At 40.9% G+C, this 18426-nt stretch overlaps 1 protein-coding gene across 8 annotated transcripts in view; it reads left to right on the top strand.

The window, feature by feature from the left end:
* MED12L (mediator complex subunit 12L) overlaps positions 1-18426 on the top strand; it is a 363479-nt gene that overhangs the window by 38079 nt on the left and 306974 nt on the right. For 7 of the 8 annotated variants that reach the window (XM_045166284.1, XM_045166285.1, XM_045166288.1 and 4 more), the window contains exons 4-6: positions 2283-2474; positions 3863-3895; positions 7019-7178. In XM_045166284.1, coding sequence (XP_045022219.1) covers positions 2283-2474; positions 3863-3895; positions 7019-7178 — 385 coding nt within the window. The remainder of the gene's footprint in view (positions 1-2282; positions 2475-3862; positions 3896-7018; positions 7179-18426) is intronic. The other variant, XM_045166286.1, reaches the window with a different exon arrangement.

The raw sequence follows: 18426 nt of genomic DNA, 5'->3' as shown, positions 1-18426 counted from the left end.
GAAATCAAGCATACAGATGAATTTCTATTCTTGTTTTGTTTTAACCAGAGATAAACATTGTTAAAAATTTGTGTATTATTTCAGATCTCTGTATATGCATACATTTATACACAAGGATATGTAATTTGCTAAACTGGCAACTGAAATATTCAGTAGGAAAGGCTGTTCACTTCAATGTGATTTGTAATAGCAAAAATTTGAACACTCTAAATGTCCATCAACAGGGACTTGATTAGATACAACAGGGACTTGATTAGGACTTGTGGATACTGGGTATCCACACAGTACATTATTATTTGTCTGTGAAAATGAATGAGGATGGTCTCCATATGCAGATATGGAAGGAAGGTTCTCAGATTTACTGAGTGTACATAATGAGGTATAGATAAGACAAAAATACATTTGTGTGTGTTTGTGTGTACTCACACATGATGAAACACTGGAAAGACAAACTAATCAAGGTGGTTACTTGGAGGCAGGCACTGGGAGCTGGGAATGAGGCTCTTAACTTTTTTTCTTTGATTTTGGAATAATGTGAATATATTGCTGTTAGAATAAAATTAAATGTATGGTGATGTTTTTATTTATTTACTTTTGAGTTCTGTCATGAATTTTTTCTGAGCTTGTTTTTTGGGAAGTTTGACTTTGCTTACAGTTATTGTTCATAAAGTTTGTTAGGAAGTAAAACATATATACAGTCCCTATGTTCCATTGCTATTATTAAATACATAGAAAAGAGTATAATTGCAAGAGATTGCCCAGACTTTTTTAAAACATAATTTTTGCAAAGCTCTTTAATGATTGGCTTGGTTTAATTGAATAGTCTCTTCAGATCACTGTGGATATTCTTGGTAGTTCTCAGACTAGTTTAAAATTATTTTATGCCTTTATTTTGATTAAACTGCTCATACATAACTGCAAATAAGGAATCTTTTAAATATAAAACAATCTACATAGGTAGGTGTTTTGTGTCATTGGTGCAAAGACCAAATACTGCTTGAGAAACTTGCTTATTTTCAAACAACTGTTTTTTGCTGAATCTTTGTATTTAATTTATTCTCTGGATATTCTGCACACTTTGCTTAAAAAATAAAACCATACTATGAATTTGTTTAAGAAAAAGTTCAGACTTCTTTTTTTTTTTTTCTAATTACTGTAATTTTTATTGCCCTGTTACATCAACTTAGCAAAACAAACTTTTTCATTGTATATCAATCTCAAGGAGCAGGAGATGCCAATTCACATTAGAAAAGTTGTACCAGTTATTCACCCTGGTAGATAGACTTGGCTAATTGTTTCCAACTGTGCTCCAGCCTGTAGACGAATGGTTCATTGAGTTGTGAGCATTAACCAAGGCAGTGATTCTTATCCTGCTGCAGCGTGGTAGGCATTTTGTTTTAATCATGGTTGCTGCTGTCTGCTAACCTTATTGAAGGTATTTATTAGAAATTGTTGTCCACATCCTGGTACTAAAGAATTTCCAGAGGACACAATGTGATGCTGTGATAGGATTCTTGGAAATTCCAACAGGTTTTCTGTGGATTCATTGAGTTTTTCGATATTAGTCCCCTCTGCTCTTGTCCCTGTCTCTTTCCTTTGTCCTTTAAGCATGGTTAATTTGAAAATGCTAGTCATTCACAGAAGCTCCCTTTGCTACTTTGTTCCATTCAGAGCAAGTAACATTAGCTTTCTCTTGAAATGCCTGTACTCATGAAATTGGCAGCTCTATCAAAAACGTTGAATATTTAATTTAATTGAACCTTTTGTAATTTGCCATTTAAATAAATTAGATTTCTCTAGACTAATTTTTTTTTTAAAGGCACTGAGTGTAAATACAGAGTTTCCTTTCCAAAAATACATGCTATTAAGATAAAACAAGGAAAAGAATGATTACTGTGTGATTACTAGGTTCTGCTGTTGTATGCAACACCTCTCTCCAAACGGGTGTGTATTATGAAAAAGACATAGAGCTGAAGATTAAAGCAGAACCCCTTCTCTTGAAATTTATTCAGTATGTAATTAATTTTATCTTACAGAGATTTTCAAAGGTGCTTTTTTTCCCCGAACTGCTTGTGAGTAGTGAAACAAAGGTGCTCTGGGAACTTCTGTGTTATGTTAGTGTAAGGAAATTACATCTCTTGGCTTCAAGGTCTCAAATTCCTCTTTTATTTTCTGATGGGCTCTTTGAAGATTTTCACTTAATACAAATAAAATACTAATATGTACATTACTAACATTCTTGCTTTTTGTCTTTAAACCTTTTCTTTTTTTCCCTTCCACAGATTGGAGCTTATTTTAGCAGCATATTAGCTGAGAAACTAAAGCTTAACACTTTCCAGGACACCGGAAAGAAGAAACCACAAGTTAATGCTAAAGATAATTATTGGCTGGTTACTGCTCGATCCCAGAGTGCGATTCATAGCTGGTTCTCTGACTTAGCAGGAAATAAACCACTTGCTATTTTGGCAAAAAAGGTATTTAAGTATTTCTTGCATTGTTTTCCTTGTGGCCTTAAAGAAATGAAACTATTTGGGATAACGTTGAAGTGTATATTTCTTTTCCCCCGTTCTCTCCACAACTCAGAGTTTCAGTGGCAGGTGTGTGCTGCTCATAGGCTGTTAGCCCTTCATTTTGGCGGCATGTGGTGCCAGGGATATCTGGAGACCTGAACATGCCACACAGGAAGCTGTTGATGCAGTAGACAGGGTTTTAAAATCAAGAACGGGCAGCGAGACTTCATTTATTCTTGTTACATTCTCAGTTTTCTTAGGCCATGGTGTCCAAAATGCATTGAATAGAAATCCTCACTTTAATGTTATTTCCTTGTCTTGAAAAGCGTCCATCCAAAGTTTTAACCTAAGTCTCTTTCTGAACAAGTGAGATAAAAGATAGTGATTCTGTGTGTGCATGAAGAACATCTTTGAAAAAGTTTCAGAACAAAATGGGGCAGTTTTATTCATAGTTCCCAGCTTTTTGGAGGAGGGGGAAGTGGAGGGAGGGAAGGGAGGCTTCTTTTAGGATCTTTGCCTTTGATCATTTTCCTCAAATGGGAAATACTGCACACATTCAACAATCTTATAGTCCCAATAATATAAAACGTCCTTTGAAATTTAGATGAGAGCCAGAAACCTCCCTGTTAGTCTTGATCTCTGACTTCTTACATACCTTTCAAATAATTCCCAGGTCTTTCTCATCTCCCCTGAAACCCTTTAGTTTCAGGAGAGCCCATTTTCCATTCTTAAATTTTCACGAATGGCTTGGTGCAGGCTCAGGTGAGAGGAGAGCTCCTTTGTGTATTTACTTGTTTGTTTTCTAAAGCAACTCTTTGAAAATAGTGCCTGTAGCTCCCATTGGCTTCATTTTGCCCTAATGTCAGAGCATCATGTTGCCTTTCGTAGATGCTAGTGCTTAAAGGCAACTGCAGTCCTTGCAAAGCGCAATCATCAGCATAACCCTCTCTTGCTACTCAGGGAGTGCCTCTGTCTCAACACAGGCTGAACCACATAGCATTTCTTTTCCACTGTTCAACATTTACCACGTGGGCCCACAGGGGCGTGTGAATTGTATCTGAAGGCCACAGAAGTCAAAGGCCATCCTTCAATACTTGATGTATTTCTACCAATAGTTCATACCCTCCATGTGGGTTAGTACCTTCCACTCCTATGTAGCCAGCCTGATGTCTTTCTTTAGGTTTGCCTTTTTTGTAAGCTTTTAGAATGTATTTTTTGGGGATATTTCCTGCAGGCAAATACTGGTGAGGAATTGATGCCCTTGCTTTAAGGGATGTAATGGCCTCTCATCTTTATGGAGGGTGATGAATTGTGGTGCAGTGTATTAGCCACTGTTCTTCTCTCTTTATTAGGAGCTGCCTCTGGCCAAGTCAGGTGTCCCTCAGGTAAGCCCTGACATTAATTCTCTTTGCAAAGTTAAAATATATTTTCTTTGTGAAACCATTGAATATACTTTGACTTATTCATTTCTTGGGCATTTCAAGAGCCATTCCGTCCCATCCCTTCCTCAGCATTTCATTCTCCTGAGATGGTGACAGTTCTGTAGAATTGGGTAGAAAATGGCATTCTGCACATGTTCCTTCATATTAGGAAGTTTAAATACATCTTGTTAATGTCTGATATTTATCTGTGAGGTGGCTTAGTACAGAAGACCTTCATTTTCCTGTTAAGATCCTGAGTCATCTTCCAGCTCTGATGTAGAGTTCAAAATAGTTTCCTGTGTGGGACGGGATCAAGTTTCCAGACCTGGTTTTCTGCTGCTGTAAAGCTCCACAGCACCCCATGTGTTTAGCCTCAGAAAGGTCATCAATGACCTACAAAAGGTCTCTTAATTCAACCATGGTCATAGCTAGATTTGGAAAAGGAGACTTCTTGCTTCTGGGGATATATCCTTCTAGCCTTTGGCACAGCTCACTAGGAATGATGTGTTTCACTTCCGGTGACTTTGATTGCTGTGGTCTCAGGAATTTCCCTTTGCCTCTATCACTACCCAGCAAACAGGGGATACCGATGGTAAGGAGCTTGCGAAGAGAAAGGTGATACAAGGGTGGCCCTTTGGCCAGTGGAAGACCGCCACGGGCTAGGTGTCTTACTTTTCTTTTGGTACTTAGATGCAATTCCAGCTTGATTCAGAAACTAAACAGCTGCCCGGTGACTGCCTGGGTTCAGCTACAAGTTGAAGTCAGATGGTTTCTTGGCTGAAAATGGAATCCATCTCTGCAGGAAGTCATACTTCAGTCAGTGTAAACATATTTTCCTTCCTGAGTTGGCCCAAACTGTAAATTTGACAAAACCATCAAAATGTGTTTTCTTCCTTAATTAAATAACTTTCTTCACATATGTTCTTCTGAATTCCAAAACCCTTGATTTGAGCCAGCCGTTTTTGTTAGGGTACTGCCAGCAAGGGCAGTGAGCTACAGGTTTGCCTCGTGCTGCTGTTCATGGAAGACTCAGCTTTGCCTGCTATTTCATCTAAACGTTTCGCATGATCAGAATGTACTGCCCCCCCCCCCCCCTTCTTGTCAGTTGCTGCTCAAAAGAAATCCTTTAGGCTTCTATAAAGATACTATTACTAATACTTCTATGGGGGTGCTAACTTTACTTTTTGCGTTTGCCTTATTTTTAAGCCTTGATTTTATATATGATATATAGTCTTTTGGTACATCTTACCTAGCGGGGAACCTGACCTTGACAGCTAAAATTTAACTCCCTGATACTGTACTGTCTGTCCTAGTGAAGAATATAGCAGTCTGGTCTTGTGCTTTTCCTCTCCCCTGCCTAAGTGATAGTAAACCCAAGCCTTGTGCTCCCTGAAAGATGTGTCTTGTAAGCTAAATGTTCAGGACATTTTCTTGTTAAAATGTCTCACTGTGATCCACAGAGAGGACGTTTTACAGCTTTAGGCTGTGTCCCTTTCACCTCCTTTTTAGTTATGTGGTGTGCAATGTAGTTGCCTCTGTCATGGGAGTTACGTTCTAAAGTCAGCAACCACGGCAGGAATAGTACACGGTCAGAAGTCTGTTACATTGACCATAAAATACACTTTATGGACACACTGCATCTCAGGGTCCAGCCAGACAGCTTTCTTTCATCATGGGAGCAGCTTGAAGTTTCTTTGGGAAGAACCAGGTGCAAAAGATACCTTGTTTTGAAGGGCTATGTACAAAAACCACTCTTTAATTCTAGGATTACACTGTACCAAGATTGTGAGTTGTCAAGTTTGTAACATATATATAATGCAAAAAATCCACTGTCTAATCCACTGGCTAACTAAGAAAAATGCCGTGCTATATGAATAAATTAGCTGGTTTGAAGCTTTGATTTTTCAAGACAAAAATCAAGCAAGACTTTGGGGCATAGAAACCAGGGCTAGTGATGTTCATAATTGTGGTTTCCAGAATTTTCTTAGGTGGGTAGAGTCCGTGGCTTGAGAATATTTTGGGGGGCATGGAGAAATCTTTGGAACTGGCAACAACGAAAGTTGTCATAATTTTGATAAATGTAATTTTTTTGCTTTATCCTCCTCACTCTACTGTGAAGTAGACAGGGTCAGTTTATCTCATTCATACATGAAGAGCCTGGGAGTGATGAGTTTAATCACATAGACTAGGGCCAGGAATGAAACACAGAGGTACTCATTGCTGTTGGGGGCTGGGAGTGGGACAACGCCTGCTTCTCCATCTCAATTTTCCCAAACTGCTGCGTTGTAGCCAACGTGCCCTTTGTCCACTGTGTTACCCTGTGTTCATAAATTGGATAGATACGTATAGATGAATGGGCTCTTCCTAGGGTATTTATGAGGAATTCTACAAGACCGGATTAACTCTTGCAAGCCATTCAGCAGTACATTGGGATACTAATTTGCTAAATAGTACCTTTGTGGTCTGGAAGAAATAATTAACTGCCTCAAGTGCCCACTCTCAACCAGTGAATTAATTACCCAGCTATTTCTAGTGCCGTGTTTATTAGGCAGATTCACTGAGCCATCATTTTAGCCTCTATTTAAAATTTTGGGCTAAAGGCTCTTTTAGAAGCTTTCTGGAAATTTTCATTCTTTTGAAATGTTACAGTTGGAAAGCTTTATACAAAAATGCCCTTCAATAAGATAGAGAGTGGGGATAGGTTTTCTCATGATCTGTCCTTTCTAATTTTGAGATTAAACTCTTTGGAGGACTGTCATGAAATCATTTCCCTCTATTGTTGATGCAAGGAGTAGCTTTCGGCATCTTGAGCTTGAAAATAATTTGTTTTTATAAATAAGAAAGCACAACTGATAAAACTGTCCCACCAGTGTGCTAAACATACAGTGTCAATTCTTTTTTATTAAAATTTGCTTAAAATGTTTTATTATTTTTTAAAAACCACATGTGCCATTTGAAAATCCATCAAGAATAACTTTGTCAGAGTCAGCATGGACTTAAGAGTCTCTTTCACTTCCCCTTTCTTTTTAGGCTGGCCTAGCGATGAATATAATATGGGATGATTATAAATATGTTATTTCTTTCTAGGTTCCCATCCTTAGTAAAAAAGAAGATGTTTTTGCATATTTAGCGAAGTATTCAGTGCCAATGGTTCGAGCAACATGGCTGATCAAGATGACGTGTGCCTATTACTCTGCTATTTCTGAAGCGAAAATTAAGAAACGTCCGGCCACTGATCCCAATTTGGGTAAGTGAGACAGTGTGATGCATTTTAAATTATCCTGTAAGTCATTGTTGCCTGCACCTCCTGTACCCAGCCCAGCGAGCTGAGTACTGAGAAGGTCCGTTAGGGAAGCTAAGTCACTAGCGGTATGGATAGGGGCTGGTTCTGTTTCCTCAGGCACAGATTCCCAATTCTCTCAGCATGTCCTGTTGCTCTTAGCTGCAAAATGTGTCCTGAACACTTCACCACCACTTTGACTGACTTGTGCTTCCACCACCCCATCTCTTGGCTGGAGAATGGTCACAGTCTTCTAACTGGTCTCCCTGCCTTTATTTTTGCTCCTTACATTCTAGTCTCTCCACAGCCACCATGCTGTTTGCTCAGCCTAAATCATACCATTTCATGTTCCTGTTTATAACTTTATGGTAGTTTTTCATCACGGTGAGAATAAGGATCCAGATTTTCTCCTGCAGGGCCATCCATGATCTGGCCCCCTCTTCCTGTGACGTTTCAGCCACACAGCCTTCCATCTATCCCTCCAACATGCAGGCTCCTTCCTTTCTCAGGGCCTCTGTCTTTCTTCTTCCCTGTACTTGGATTGTGGGGCTTCCCTGGTGGTTCAGTGGTAAAGAATCTGCCTGCAGTGCAGGAGCCGATGGAGACATGGGTTTGATCCCTGGGTCAGGAAGATACCCTGGAGGAGGGCATGGCAACCCACTCCAGTATTCTTGCCTGGAGAACCTCAGGGAAAGGAGAGTCTGGTGGGCTATGGGGTTGCAGAGAGTCCGATATGACTGGAGCAGCTTGGCACATACTTGAGTTGTTCTTCTCCAGGGTGTCTGCAGCCTCGTTTGCTCCACTGAGGCTTCTGCTCGAGTGTCATTTCCTGAGGAGGTTTTTCCTGGGACACCCAGATAAATAGCATCCTCTCTCTTTCTCACCTTCCTGCAGTTATGTTCTCACGTGTGGTGGTTTTATTCACAGCGTGTTTCTCTGTCTGAAACTGTCTTTTAAGATTTTGTGTCTGTCATCCCATCACATCCGCGTGCACATGCGCGCACGCACACGCTCTGGTGGGCATTTGTTGAATGAACTGAAGAGAAGCGGTTTTCAGTCAGTTTCCACTCTTTGGGTGACTAGACAGTGACTCCTTCAGGCAGTGCTAAAACATGCTTTATAAAAGATCTGATGCTACATTAGAAATGCGCACAGAGGATGATACATAAAGACTCCACTGAGAGATTAGGTTTACAAAGAATTCTTAGTGAAATGGAAATGTGCTTATGGTTTTATAAGACAGACACCCCACTCCCACCCCAATTGCAAAGCTCTGAGGAGGAGCAGGAATGGAAAGGACAGATGTCTTCCGATGTCAGGCAGCAGCCCAGATGAGTGAGTGAGGGTGTGATGTGTTTGGAGAGGTTGAGAGAGCCCTGGTGAACTGAAGAGTAAAGATACTCTAAAAGCACGGAAATCTAGATTCAAAACAAAGCAAAAAAAATGGCCTAATTTCATGGAGTTTAGCATTATCTCATGTGTGTCAAAATAACCAGCAAAAATGAACTATATCTAGAAAGCAAAACCGAACTGTGTTGTCTGTGTGTCAGTAGGTAAATGTCAAGAAAACAATGGGAGGAAATAATTCACCAAGTTACCAACGGTTGTCTCTGAGTATTGTTTTCACGGTATTCTTTTATTCATTCTGTATCTAATTTTTTTCACTGGTGGGTTAGTTGCAAAGTTGTAGCCTGCCAGGCTCCTTTGTCCATGGGATTTTCCAGGCAAGAATACTGGAGTGCATTGCCCATTCCTTCTCCAGGGTATCTTCCGGACTCAGGAATTGAACCTGGGTCTCCTGCACTGTAGGCGGGTTCCTGCACTGACTGAGCTACGAGAGAAGCCCTATTTTTTTTTTTTTTTCCATTGGCTTATTATTTTACTGGGGGAAACTGAAGAAATGCCTCCCCTTTCTTTAATTACTCGAATAGTACCTTCCATTGCAGCATTTTCAAATGGTGCTGAAGTAGATACAGTGTAGTGTTTGTTTCTTTTCTCATTTTCCATGTTTTCTTGAGCTTTTCTTCATTCAGACACACACACACATATGTGCAGTTCTTTCTACTTCTCTACCCTTTCTCTCTCATATGTGTCTCTGCATGTATCTGTTGCATTTGCTAATACTTCTTCCCACAGCTTGGATATCTAGTTGCTTAATAGTCACTTCTATTTTGATGACTAGCATCTAAAACCTGATGTGTATCAAGTGAAAGTCTTAATTTCCAACCATGCCTAAACTTACTCCTTCTTCTGACTTCTCCTCAGTAATGTTGTACATAGTCACTGGGTGGATAGGGTAAAAGACATAGTCCTTCTGGGCTTTTCTTTCAGAACTTGGCCTTCACTCCCTCCGCAATCCTGTTTACTTTTAAAATACAGCCAGAGTCCAACTATGTATTCCTCTTTCCACTGCTTCTACCCTGGCCCAAAACACCCCCCTCCCCCCCCACCCGCCCCCATGCCTGCCCTGTTTCTTGCAGGCCTGTAGCTGATCCTGTTTTTGTTCTTGCTCCTCTAATGACAACTTTCTACTTGTAGCCAGAGTGGCCCTGCTAGGACACAAATCATGGCCCACACCTGTGCTCAGCGTCCTCTCATGGCCGCCTGTCTCTCTCAGCCTCGGTCAGCAGCAGCAGCAGCAGCCTGTGTGCAAGCCGTGGCCTCAGGCATTGACCTGTGGGTGCCCTCTCCCTCCCACCTCCGTTGTTCCCCGGGCCTGCTCCATCCCCCTACTCCCGGCTTAGCTCAGAGGGCACTTCTGAGAAGCCTTCTCAGACCACCGCAGTCAGAATGTCATCTTCCTGTCACTTTGTCTGTTTGTCCTGCTTCATTTTTCTTCATAGCTCTTGTTATATTCTAATTAATTGATCACCTCCTACTTCTGACTCTGACCTGTACTGTTCCTTCCTGAGAGATTTTGTCAGATATGTTCTGTGCTTGGTATCTTAGGGCTGTGTGTGTGTGTGTGTGTGTGTGTGTGTGTGTGTGTGGCGGGGGAGGGGCGGGTAGGTAGTGCATACATGCTTTTTTTTTTTTCTTGTTTGCCCCAATTTGTAATTCTTGAAATTTTCAGCATCACTGGCTATAACGGAGAGTCTCCTGTGCCATTCCTTAGATGCTCTTCATATTTTTTGATAACTTGTTCTTGTTCATGTTTTCCTGATTTTAACTGTCAAAATCACAGAAAGGCAAAAATACCAAAACCAAAAAAAAATAACCACAAACCAAAAAAACAAAAAGGTTTTGGAGGAATGAGTCAGATGAAATGTAAAACAATTTTAGGATAAATTAAAATCTGATAGACTCTCATCTTTTATGAAGAATGTTTTTAGGGGCCCCAGATATAAATGTATCACCTGGATGTATGGTTTCTTTTGCCAAATGGAGGAATGTCTGGGTCCAGTGTCTAGCTCAGAACATCAAGGACTTCTTGTTGGATTCGTTACCTTTTTGAAAATTTATTTATTTATTTGGCTGCACCAGGTCTTCATTGGGTGCTTTAGTTGTGGCACATGAACTCTTAGCTGTGGCATGTGGGATCTTAGTTCCCTGACCAGAGATTGAACCCTGGCCCCTTGCTTTGTTGCTTAGGGCTTCTCTGGTGGCCCAGAGGTTAAAGCATCTGCCTGAAATGTGGGAGACCTGGGTTTGATCCCTGGGTCGGGAAGATCCCCTGGAGAAGGAAATGGCAACCCACTCCAGAACTCTTGCCTCGAGAATCCCATGGACAGAGGAGCCTGATGGGCTACAGTCCACAGGGTCGCAGAGAGTCGGACACGACTGAGCAACTTCACTTTCACTTTGCTTTGGAGTTTGGAGTCTTAGCCACTGAACCACTAAAGAAGCCCCAGATTTGTTACTTTAACTATTAATATCCTTAGCAAAGTAACCAGTTGGTTTGGGGTGGGGATTATTTTCTAAAGCACACCTCCCCCCCCCACCCCCGCCAAAATTTCTTTTGTTTGCACAACCACAACAGATAGTTGCCTTGGTTCACCTTTCACCCACTAGCTGTGTTTTCTCATTTTTCATAAACCACATAACACACATGATTCTGTTTTTCAATTCAGTTTATTTACAAAGCATTGCATTTTTTTTTTTAATTATTTATGTGTACTAAAAAGTGTGAATGTTAAATCTGTGAAAGTTGCCCACTGTCCTTTTCTCATGGTAGAGTATAAAAGTTTTGATCTTAAAAATAAGCATTTAAGGCTAAAAGTATTCTAAAAATGCATGAATTTTAGGAGTTCACCCCAAATCTCTTAGGTCCAGCATCTCAGAAAGAGCTTTTGGCTGTAGTCCTGGCTCTGCTGCTATGTGGCTGGGTGACTGAAAGTAAAGTCCTTAGTCGCTTCAGCTGTGGGTCCCCTCCACCCTGATCCAGTCCACATAGCCTTTAATGGTCATGGTCTTCAGCCTTTCTTTTTTGTGACCTTAACATGTTTGAAGGGGATAGGCCAATTATTTTGTCGGAAGTCCCCTGATTTGTATTTGTCCAGTTACTCGTGATCAGATTCATGGTATGCACATTTGGTGGGAACACCTCAGAGGCAATGCTGTGAGTGTCTCAGTTCCTCCCAGCACATTGTCCTGGGGCCAGTGGTGATAACCTTGAGATGGTGTCTCCCAGATTTCTCCCCTGAAAACTTGCTATCTTATCCTTTGTAATTAAGAAGTGATTTGGGTAAATATCCGATTGCTCTTTCTTTATTCTTACCTGTGTTTTAAGTAGTGTACTATTTATACTACACTGTATGAAAAGAGCACACAGATTCAAATATCTGATCTTGATTTGCCACCCCTCTGTTGCACCTGGTACCTCTCACTTTCCACTTTGTCTTCAGCTTCTGTAAGCAAATGACAGTGTATTTGGAAGCATTTGGCTGTGTAGACATAGCCATAATGTAGCAACTTTCACACTCCAAGCAAGCTGTACAGCCAAGCAAGTATACACACATATATATATGTGTTGAGTTGGATTAAATTGCATACACTTCAGAAGATTAACTTGCAGTAATAGTGTCTGTGTTCTGGCTGTGATGGTGAAAAGAACCGTTCAGCACATTTGGGGCAAGATTGACTGTCAAGTGTCACCCTTTTCTGGCATTGGTTTTATGGCTTCTGTTGTCTTGATGATCGTTCGTCGGATTTGTAAAGTGTTTTCAGTAGAAATGGCCTTTATTCCTTTGTAATAGAAACATATGTTTTATTTTCAGTTCCTACGTTCAGCGCTGGAACAGAGCTATAAAGCACTGCTGTTTGATTTTATTGAAGAGAGTTTTTCCTAAAGTTAAGTGGGCTAACAGCAACAAGGGAGCAGACCTGTTGTGTAAATTCTTTAAATGTAGCAATGCAGAAATCTTCATTATGCAGATCTGTCATTATGCAGAGTTACAGATCTCAGATGTAGATGAAGTGAGTTTCTACTCTGGGGAGACTGCAGAGGGCAAAGGGGTATCCAGTGTAGTTTGCACCCGAAAGTGACAGGGAGTGAGAGGGGCCTTGGGTTTCTGGGTGAGGTTTCATGTGTAATTTCAAGGGGGTCAAAGGTTGTATCATGGACATGAGGCCCTTTTTTTGGGGAAACAGGTTAGAAGAAGATTAAAATGCTTCGTGGTTAAAACTGCATTTAGGACAAATCCTAACATCAGAGTGTACATGCGTGCTAAGTCGCTTCATGTCCAACTCTTTGGGACCCCATGGATCCCACCAGGATCCATGTATATAGCCCACCAGGCATTTCTGTCCATGGGATTTTCCAGGCAAGAATACTGGAGTGGGTTGCTATACCCTCCTCCAGGGGATCTTCCCAGTCCGGGGCTTGAGCTTGAATCTCTTACGTCACCTGCATTAACAGGCGGGTTCTTTACACTAGCACCACATGGGACCGAGATTTTAAAATAGAAGCGATTTAGGTAAGCTTGGGAGAAGAAACTAGTTCTGCTTCTTTACAAGACCTGAAAAAAAGATTACAGGTGGACATGATGTTTAGAAAATGCTGTCCAATAGATATTAGTTTTAACAGACTTGAGGGAAAACACCAGGCATGACACATATTTGATTTTAAATATGTTTTAGAATTGAATGGAGTTTTGTTTTTAAATATTTTAAATATTTTGAGTTCACCAGAGAAAAGCATTTAAAATGGGATAGCTAATACATAAAAATAAAAAAGTGAAACTTTACAGTTATGTAATTAAAATCTTTGAACAGATTGGGAAATGTGACATTACAGTAAATAACACAGAACCTTCTCTGTTTATGTGTAGGAATTTCCCCTGCTATAAGGAGCAGTCTTATTGTTGCTGAGTTAATGAGTTATGAATTCATCATATAAATCTGGTATTTACTATCATTATTGCTATTAACTGTTAACAGAATCTCTTTTTTCCCCCTATTTTGAACTTTTTATTTTGTATTAGGGTATAGCCAATTAACAGTGTTGTGGTAGTTTTAGGTGAACAGCAGAGGGATGCAGCCGTACATATACATGTATCCATTCTCCCCTAAACTGCCCCTCCCATCCAGGCTGTCACAGAACACTGAGCAGAGTTTGCTGTGCTATACATGCAGTAGGTCCTTATTGGTTATCCATTTTAAATACACCAGCGTGTGCGTGTCCTTCCCAAACTCCCTAATTATTCCTTCTCCCATCCTTCCCTCTGGTACCCAAAAGTTCGCTCTCTAAGTCTGTTTCTGTAACAGCATCTCTGGAGAGATTATGGAACCGCTCTCAATCCTGTGTTAAGTGGGACTTTGGTGTTCCTGACGTGTACTGGGAAAATGAACTTTCCAGCCTTGGGATTGCTCCCTGTCTTGCTGTTAGGCCCCAGGACGGTATTTCCTGTCGTGTGAGAACAGTCGGTCCTCCGTGGGTAGCTAGAGCGGCTGTGATGCAGTCCTCCCCGTTTCTTAGCGAACATTGCTCAGGCTCTATGTTTCCTCTGTCCCAGCTCTCATTTATTATTCCGGAGCTCTGTGAGAGAGGTGCTTTACCCCCAGCTCACAGATGAGTACCCCGATGTGTCGCGTGCACGCAGCCCCTCAACACACGTGTCCTAACTCTGCTCTGAGGCTTCTGCTGGGCACTGTGCCTGGCCAGTGGGGACGGAGGGGAGAGTGTGGTTCCTGCACCCTCGGTGTTCACAGCAGAGGGAGGGGGCACATAGCCAAACAGTCCAGACAGTGGAGGAAGGAAAGGAAACAGTGACGCGAATAAAATGCAGAGGGAGTCCCAGAGGACTTGGGAAGCCCAGGGAGGTCACAGGGGAAGTGACATTTGAGTGCAGTTTTGGAAGAAGCGGGATTTTCGGGGGTGGGGGGTGGCGGGGAGGTAGGGTTGGAGGCTGTTGTGCAGAGAAGGGCGTTTCTGGCTGAAGAATGAGATAAGCAGAGGAAGAGGTTTGACGTGGAACTGCCAGGGTTTATGATCACCTGGCGTGTCGGTTACCCATGGGGCTGTGATGAAAGGCTGGTGTGTTTGCTGGAGTGGGGTGATGGGGAACCGTGGAAGGACTTTTCATTACTGTTACTGTTATAACCCTCTCTCTTGGCTTCTTGTCTGTAAATGGGCGTAACTGATAGCATCTTCTGGATGAACTGAGTCAGTACTTGCGTTTAGAACAGTGTCCACCACATAGTGAGTGGCCGGTGAATATAGACTGTAAGTAGTCTGCACTAGGACCACAGTTATTACTAGCCAGTCTCTATTAATTATTTTATATATTGTCCTGGGAACGTTACAGACATGATTTGTAATCATCGTAACACGCTTGCAATGTAGATTTTATTATTTCGTTCTGCGTATGAGGGAGCCGAGCCTCAGAAGTTAAGTAACATGCTGGCACAGACTGAGTGGACCTACTAGAAAATGTTTGCTCTTTCCTCCCCACTGTGGCCTGATGGTTGCTGGGTGCAGGAGGAGTTGTGTGGATGTTGTAGGTCTGGGCCCCAGGGGGGCTAAGTGTTGCTAAGGAGATAGGTAGGGAGACCCCAGGCTGCAGGACTCAGTGGCTGTGGTCAGCATCAGAGGAGCCAGAACTCCGTTGTTCCCATGAATGCCACTGGGAGCAGGCAGAGCAGAATGTTTAGCCCAGGGAGCTCAAGAAGTGACAGATAGATGAAATTGCTTGCAAGATGGGCAGCTCTAATTCTGGCTAAGAAATGTTGGGTGTTCAATATGGTGAAAAGTGACAAGATGTATCATGGACATGAGGCCCTTTTTTGGGGGAAACAGATTAGAAGAAGATTAAAATTTTTCGTGGTTAAACTGCCCATGGAACTGCTCTGTTTATCCCAGTCATTTCCTCTCTACCCCTGAGGTTTTGTTGGGTTGGGCCTTTGGGTTGGATGAGAAGCTTCTCTTGGTTGACTGTACTCTTGGAACCACTATCCTTATCATCTCCCCAAAACAGAGAAGAAACAGCTCCCCTTCTTGCTCAGTGGGTAATTAATTTGTGACATATTCACTGAGCCATTTGGACTGCAAAAATAAGCCCTGCTAAACACATAATTGACAGTCTGGTTTCTTATCTAAGCCAACCAGCTTACTTTCAGTTCGGGTCCTTGAAGATGGTGTATACTTTTTCTGATTCCAGGGACAAGCTTTGAGTTTCAAGATTGCCTCCACATTTTCACGTGTGGCTTTTCTTTTGTCATTAAGGAGGTATGCACCTTGTTTACTATGAAAAGAACCCTAAAGCCTGGACAGATGTGCCTGTATAAGCATAATTTAAATTCATACTTTACCTAGGCATGAAAGATAGATTTTAATCGGTGATGTAACTCTGGCTGTCTGTTGAAAGCCACTCTCCAGTAGAAGGAACAGGACCTATGGGTACAGCTTTAGCACCTGAAACCTTCCCATTCCTCAATAATTTTTCACCTGAAAGTTTAGCATCCATTGATGAATCAAGTTCAAAACCATCATTTCATTGGGAATGGCTAGATATTGCCATTCTTCTGTAAGAGTGGGCTATCCCTCATCACCTGTGATAAATCATAATTCTTTTTTGAAAAGGCAGAGTAAATCCTAAATTCTTTTCCTATGATTATCACTTCTCAGAGTAAGAATTGTTGCAATTGCATGTTTAGCTTTTCAATAAATGAGTTTTTCTAATTTTTTTTCTGATTTAAAAAAAAATTATATTTGGTCATTTTTATGGAGTTACTGATATTTATTCATTCAGCATTTTGCAACCAATTATACTTGTTCATTTTAGTGTTTAGTCCAGAGGTGACCAGTAGAAGATGCTTCGGGCTCTTTTGTATCCTTTGACATGACACCATTTGACTTTGATCACCTCCTTTTTGGGCTCATCTTGTACTTTTTTCTGCCTCAGGTCTGCAATCAGCCATTTCTGTATGGAACCCTACTTCTTTCTAGTGGGGAATGGTGTTTAGAAAGCCAGATCTGAATGCTGAAGAGATCATTGCTGTGAGGTGTGCAATGGCATCTAAACCATGTCAGTGGATGGATCAGTTCAGTTCAGTTCTGTCACTAGGTCGTGTCCGACTCTTTGCAACCCCGTGAATTGCAGCACGTCAGGCCTCCCTGTCCATCACCAACTCCCGGAGTTCACCCAAACTCATGTCCATCGATGGATACATACATATCTGTGTGTGTGTGTGCATGTGCGCACACACACAAACGTGTTGTGCATGCACATGGGAGTTTTTATTTCTATTTCTAATTTATCTCTAATGTTTCCCTTTAACATTAAAGATTATTAATGACTTCACATTGATCTCATATCTGTTACATGGACAATGAAATGATTTTTAGTAACAAGTACCTGGTTACTTATTTGGTTTTCCTGCTGTAAACATATACTAGCTTCAGAATTGAAATCTATTTGATGGGAGAAAGGAAATATGTGAGTACATAACATCTTGGTGGGAGGTGAAGGAGAGCTTACTATTCCACCATCTTCTGTAGAAGGAAGCCAATAGACAATGCTTAAAATCAGGAAGTACAACAGCAAGTATGTTATTTAGAGATAAAACGGTAAACAAAAGAAGCACAATGAATAAAAGAGTTGAAAATAACTGCTTTTGGAGAATGGAAAATGGAGTTTATGGACTGTAGGCTGCTGTTTTTCACAACGTCATATACAGCTATTGGACTTTAAGACATGTGCAGGTGTGACTTTGATATGTTAATAAGTAAAAAGTCAGCCAAGCCTAATCTCAGTCTCAAGTTATTACTCTCTGGTTTTGCATTGTTAATGCCTTTTCTGGAAGATATCTTGCTGTAAAAAACAGTGTTTTGTGCGAAAGATTTGAAAGGAGCTCAGGTAACATATTACAGTTTTAGTTCTCCTTAAATGATATTTCAAGAGCTTACTTTTCATTCTGCCAGCTACTTTCTGCTTAAGACTGAAACAAAAATTTAAAGAATTTTGTGTTTTTCTAGGTGTGTAGCTGTTCAGTTAATTGGCTATGTAAGATTTACAGAGACTTAAAAGTTGTGGTAAAAAACACATCAAATTTATCATCTTAACCGTTTTCTGTATATAGTACAGTCGTCTTTAACTGTCTGCACGTTGTTGGGCAGCTGGTCTCCAGAACTTTTTATCTTGCAAAATTGAAGCTCTAGACTCATTAAATAAACTCCTCCTTCCCCTCTCTCCCTCCCCTAACCTCTGTCAAGCGCCATTGTACTTTCCTGATTTATATCTTTAAAAATTTATAACCTTTAAAAGTTCTCATCAAGTTTAATATGCTGCAGTGTAACTCTGCATTCCACATTGCTACCCTATGGAAATATATTTCAGCTTTTTCTAAAGTAAAAATGTTACAGCCTGTTCCATGTTGGAATGCTGGTATGTGGTAGTGGTGGTTATTGTTGGGTGTGTTTGTATTTATGATCAGTTAAATTTTTGGTGAAGTCAGAGGTAATGTCTGCTCATGATTGCTTCTGAATTTCTCAGGAAAATGTTTTCAGAGAGCTTGTTATATTTCACTTGAGTAAAGAGTGATCTATTACTATTTTTTTTTTAAGGTATATTAAGATTCTCTGCATTGGAATAGATGTTGTGAAGAATTTTAACCAAAAGGAGGCTGTGCTATTTGCCTTCAAAGGGGCTGCCTTAAAGGATTTTTGTGGAAACAAGATGTGTACCCAAAACACACAGCCATAGTCAGAACATAATTACCTGTAATCCCTTAAGAAGTGATGAGAGACTGGAAAAATTAGGAGAGGTTTTCTGAGAGA

The sequence above is a fragment of the Bubalus bubalis genome, chromosome 1, assembly GCF_019923935.1.
Source record: "Bubalus bubalis isolate 160015118507 breed Murrah chromosome 1, NDDB_SH_1, whole genome shotgun sequence".
Classification (NCBI taxonomy): domain Eukaryota; kingdom Metazoa; phylum Chordata; class Mammalia; order Artiodactyla; family Bovidae; genus Bubalus; species Bubalus bubalis.
Note: the sequence above shows the minus strand (reverse complement) of the source record. Positions and strands in the feature narration are given on the sequence as shown.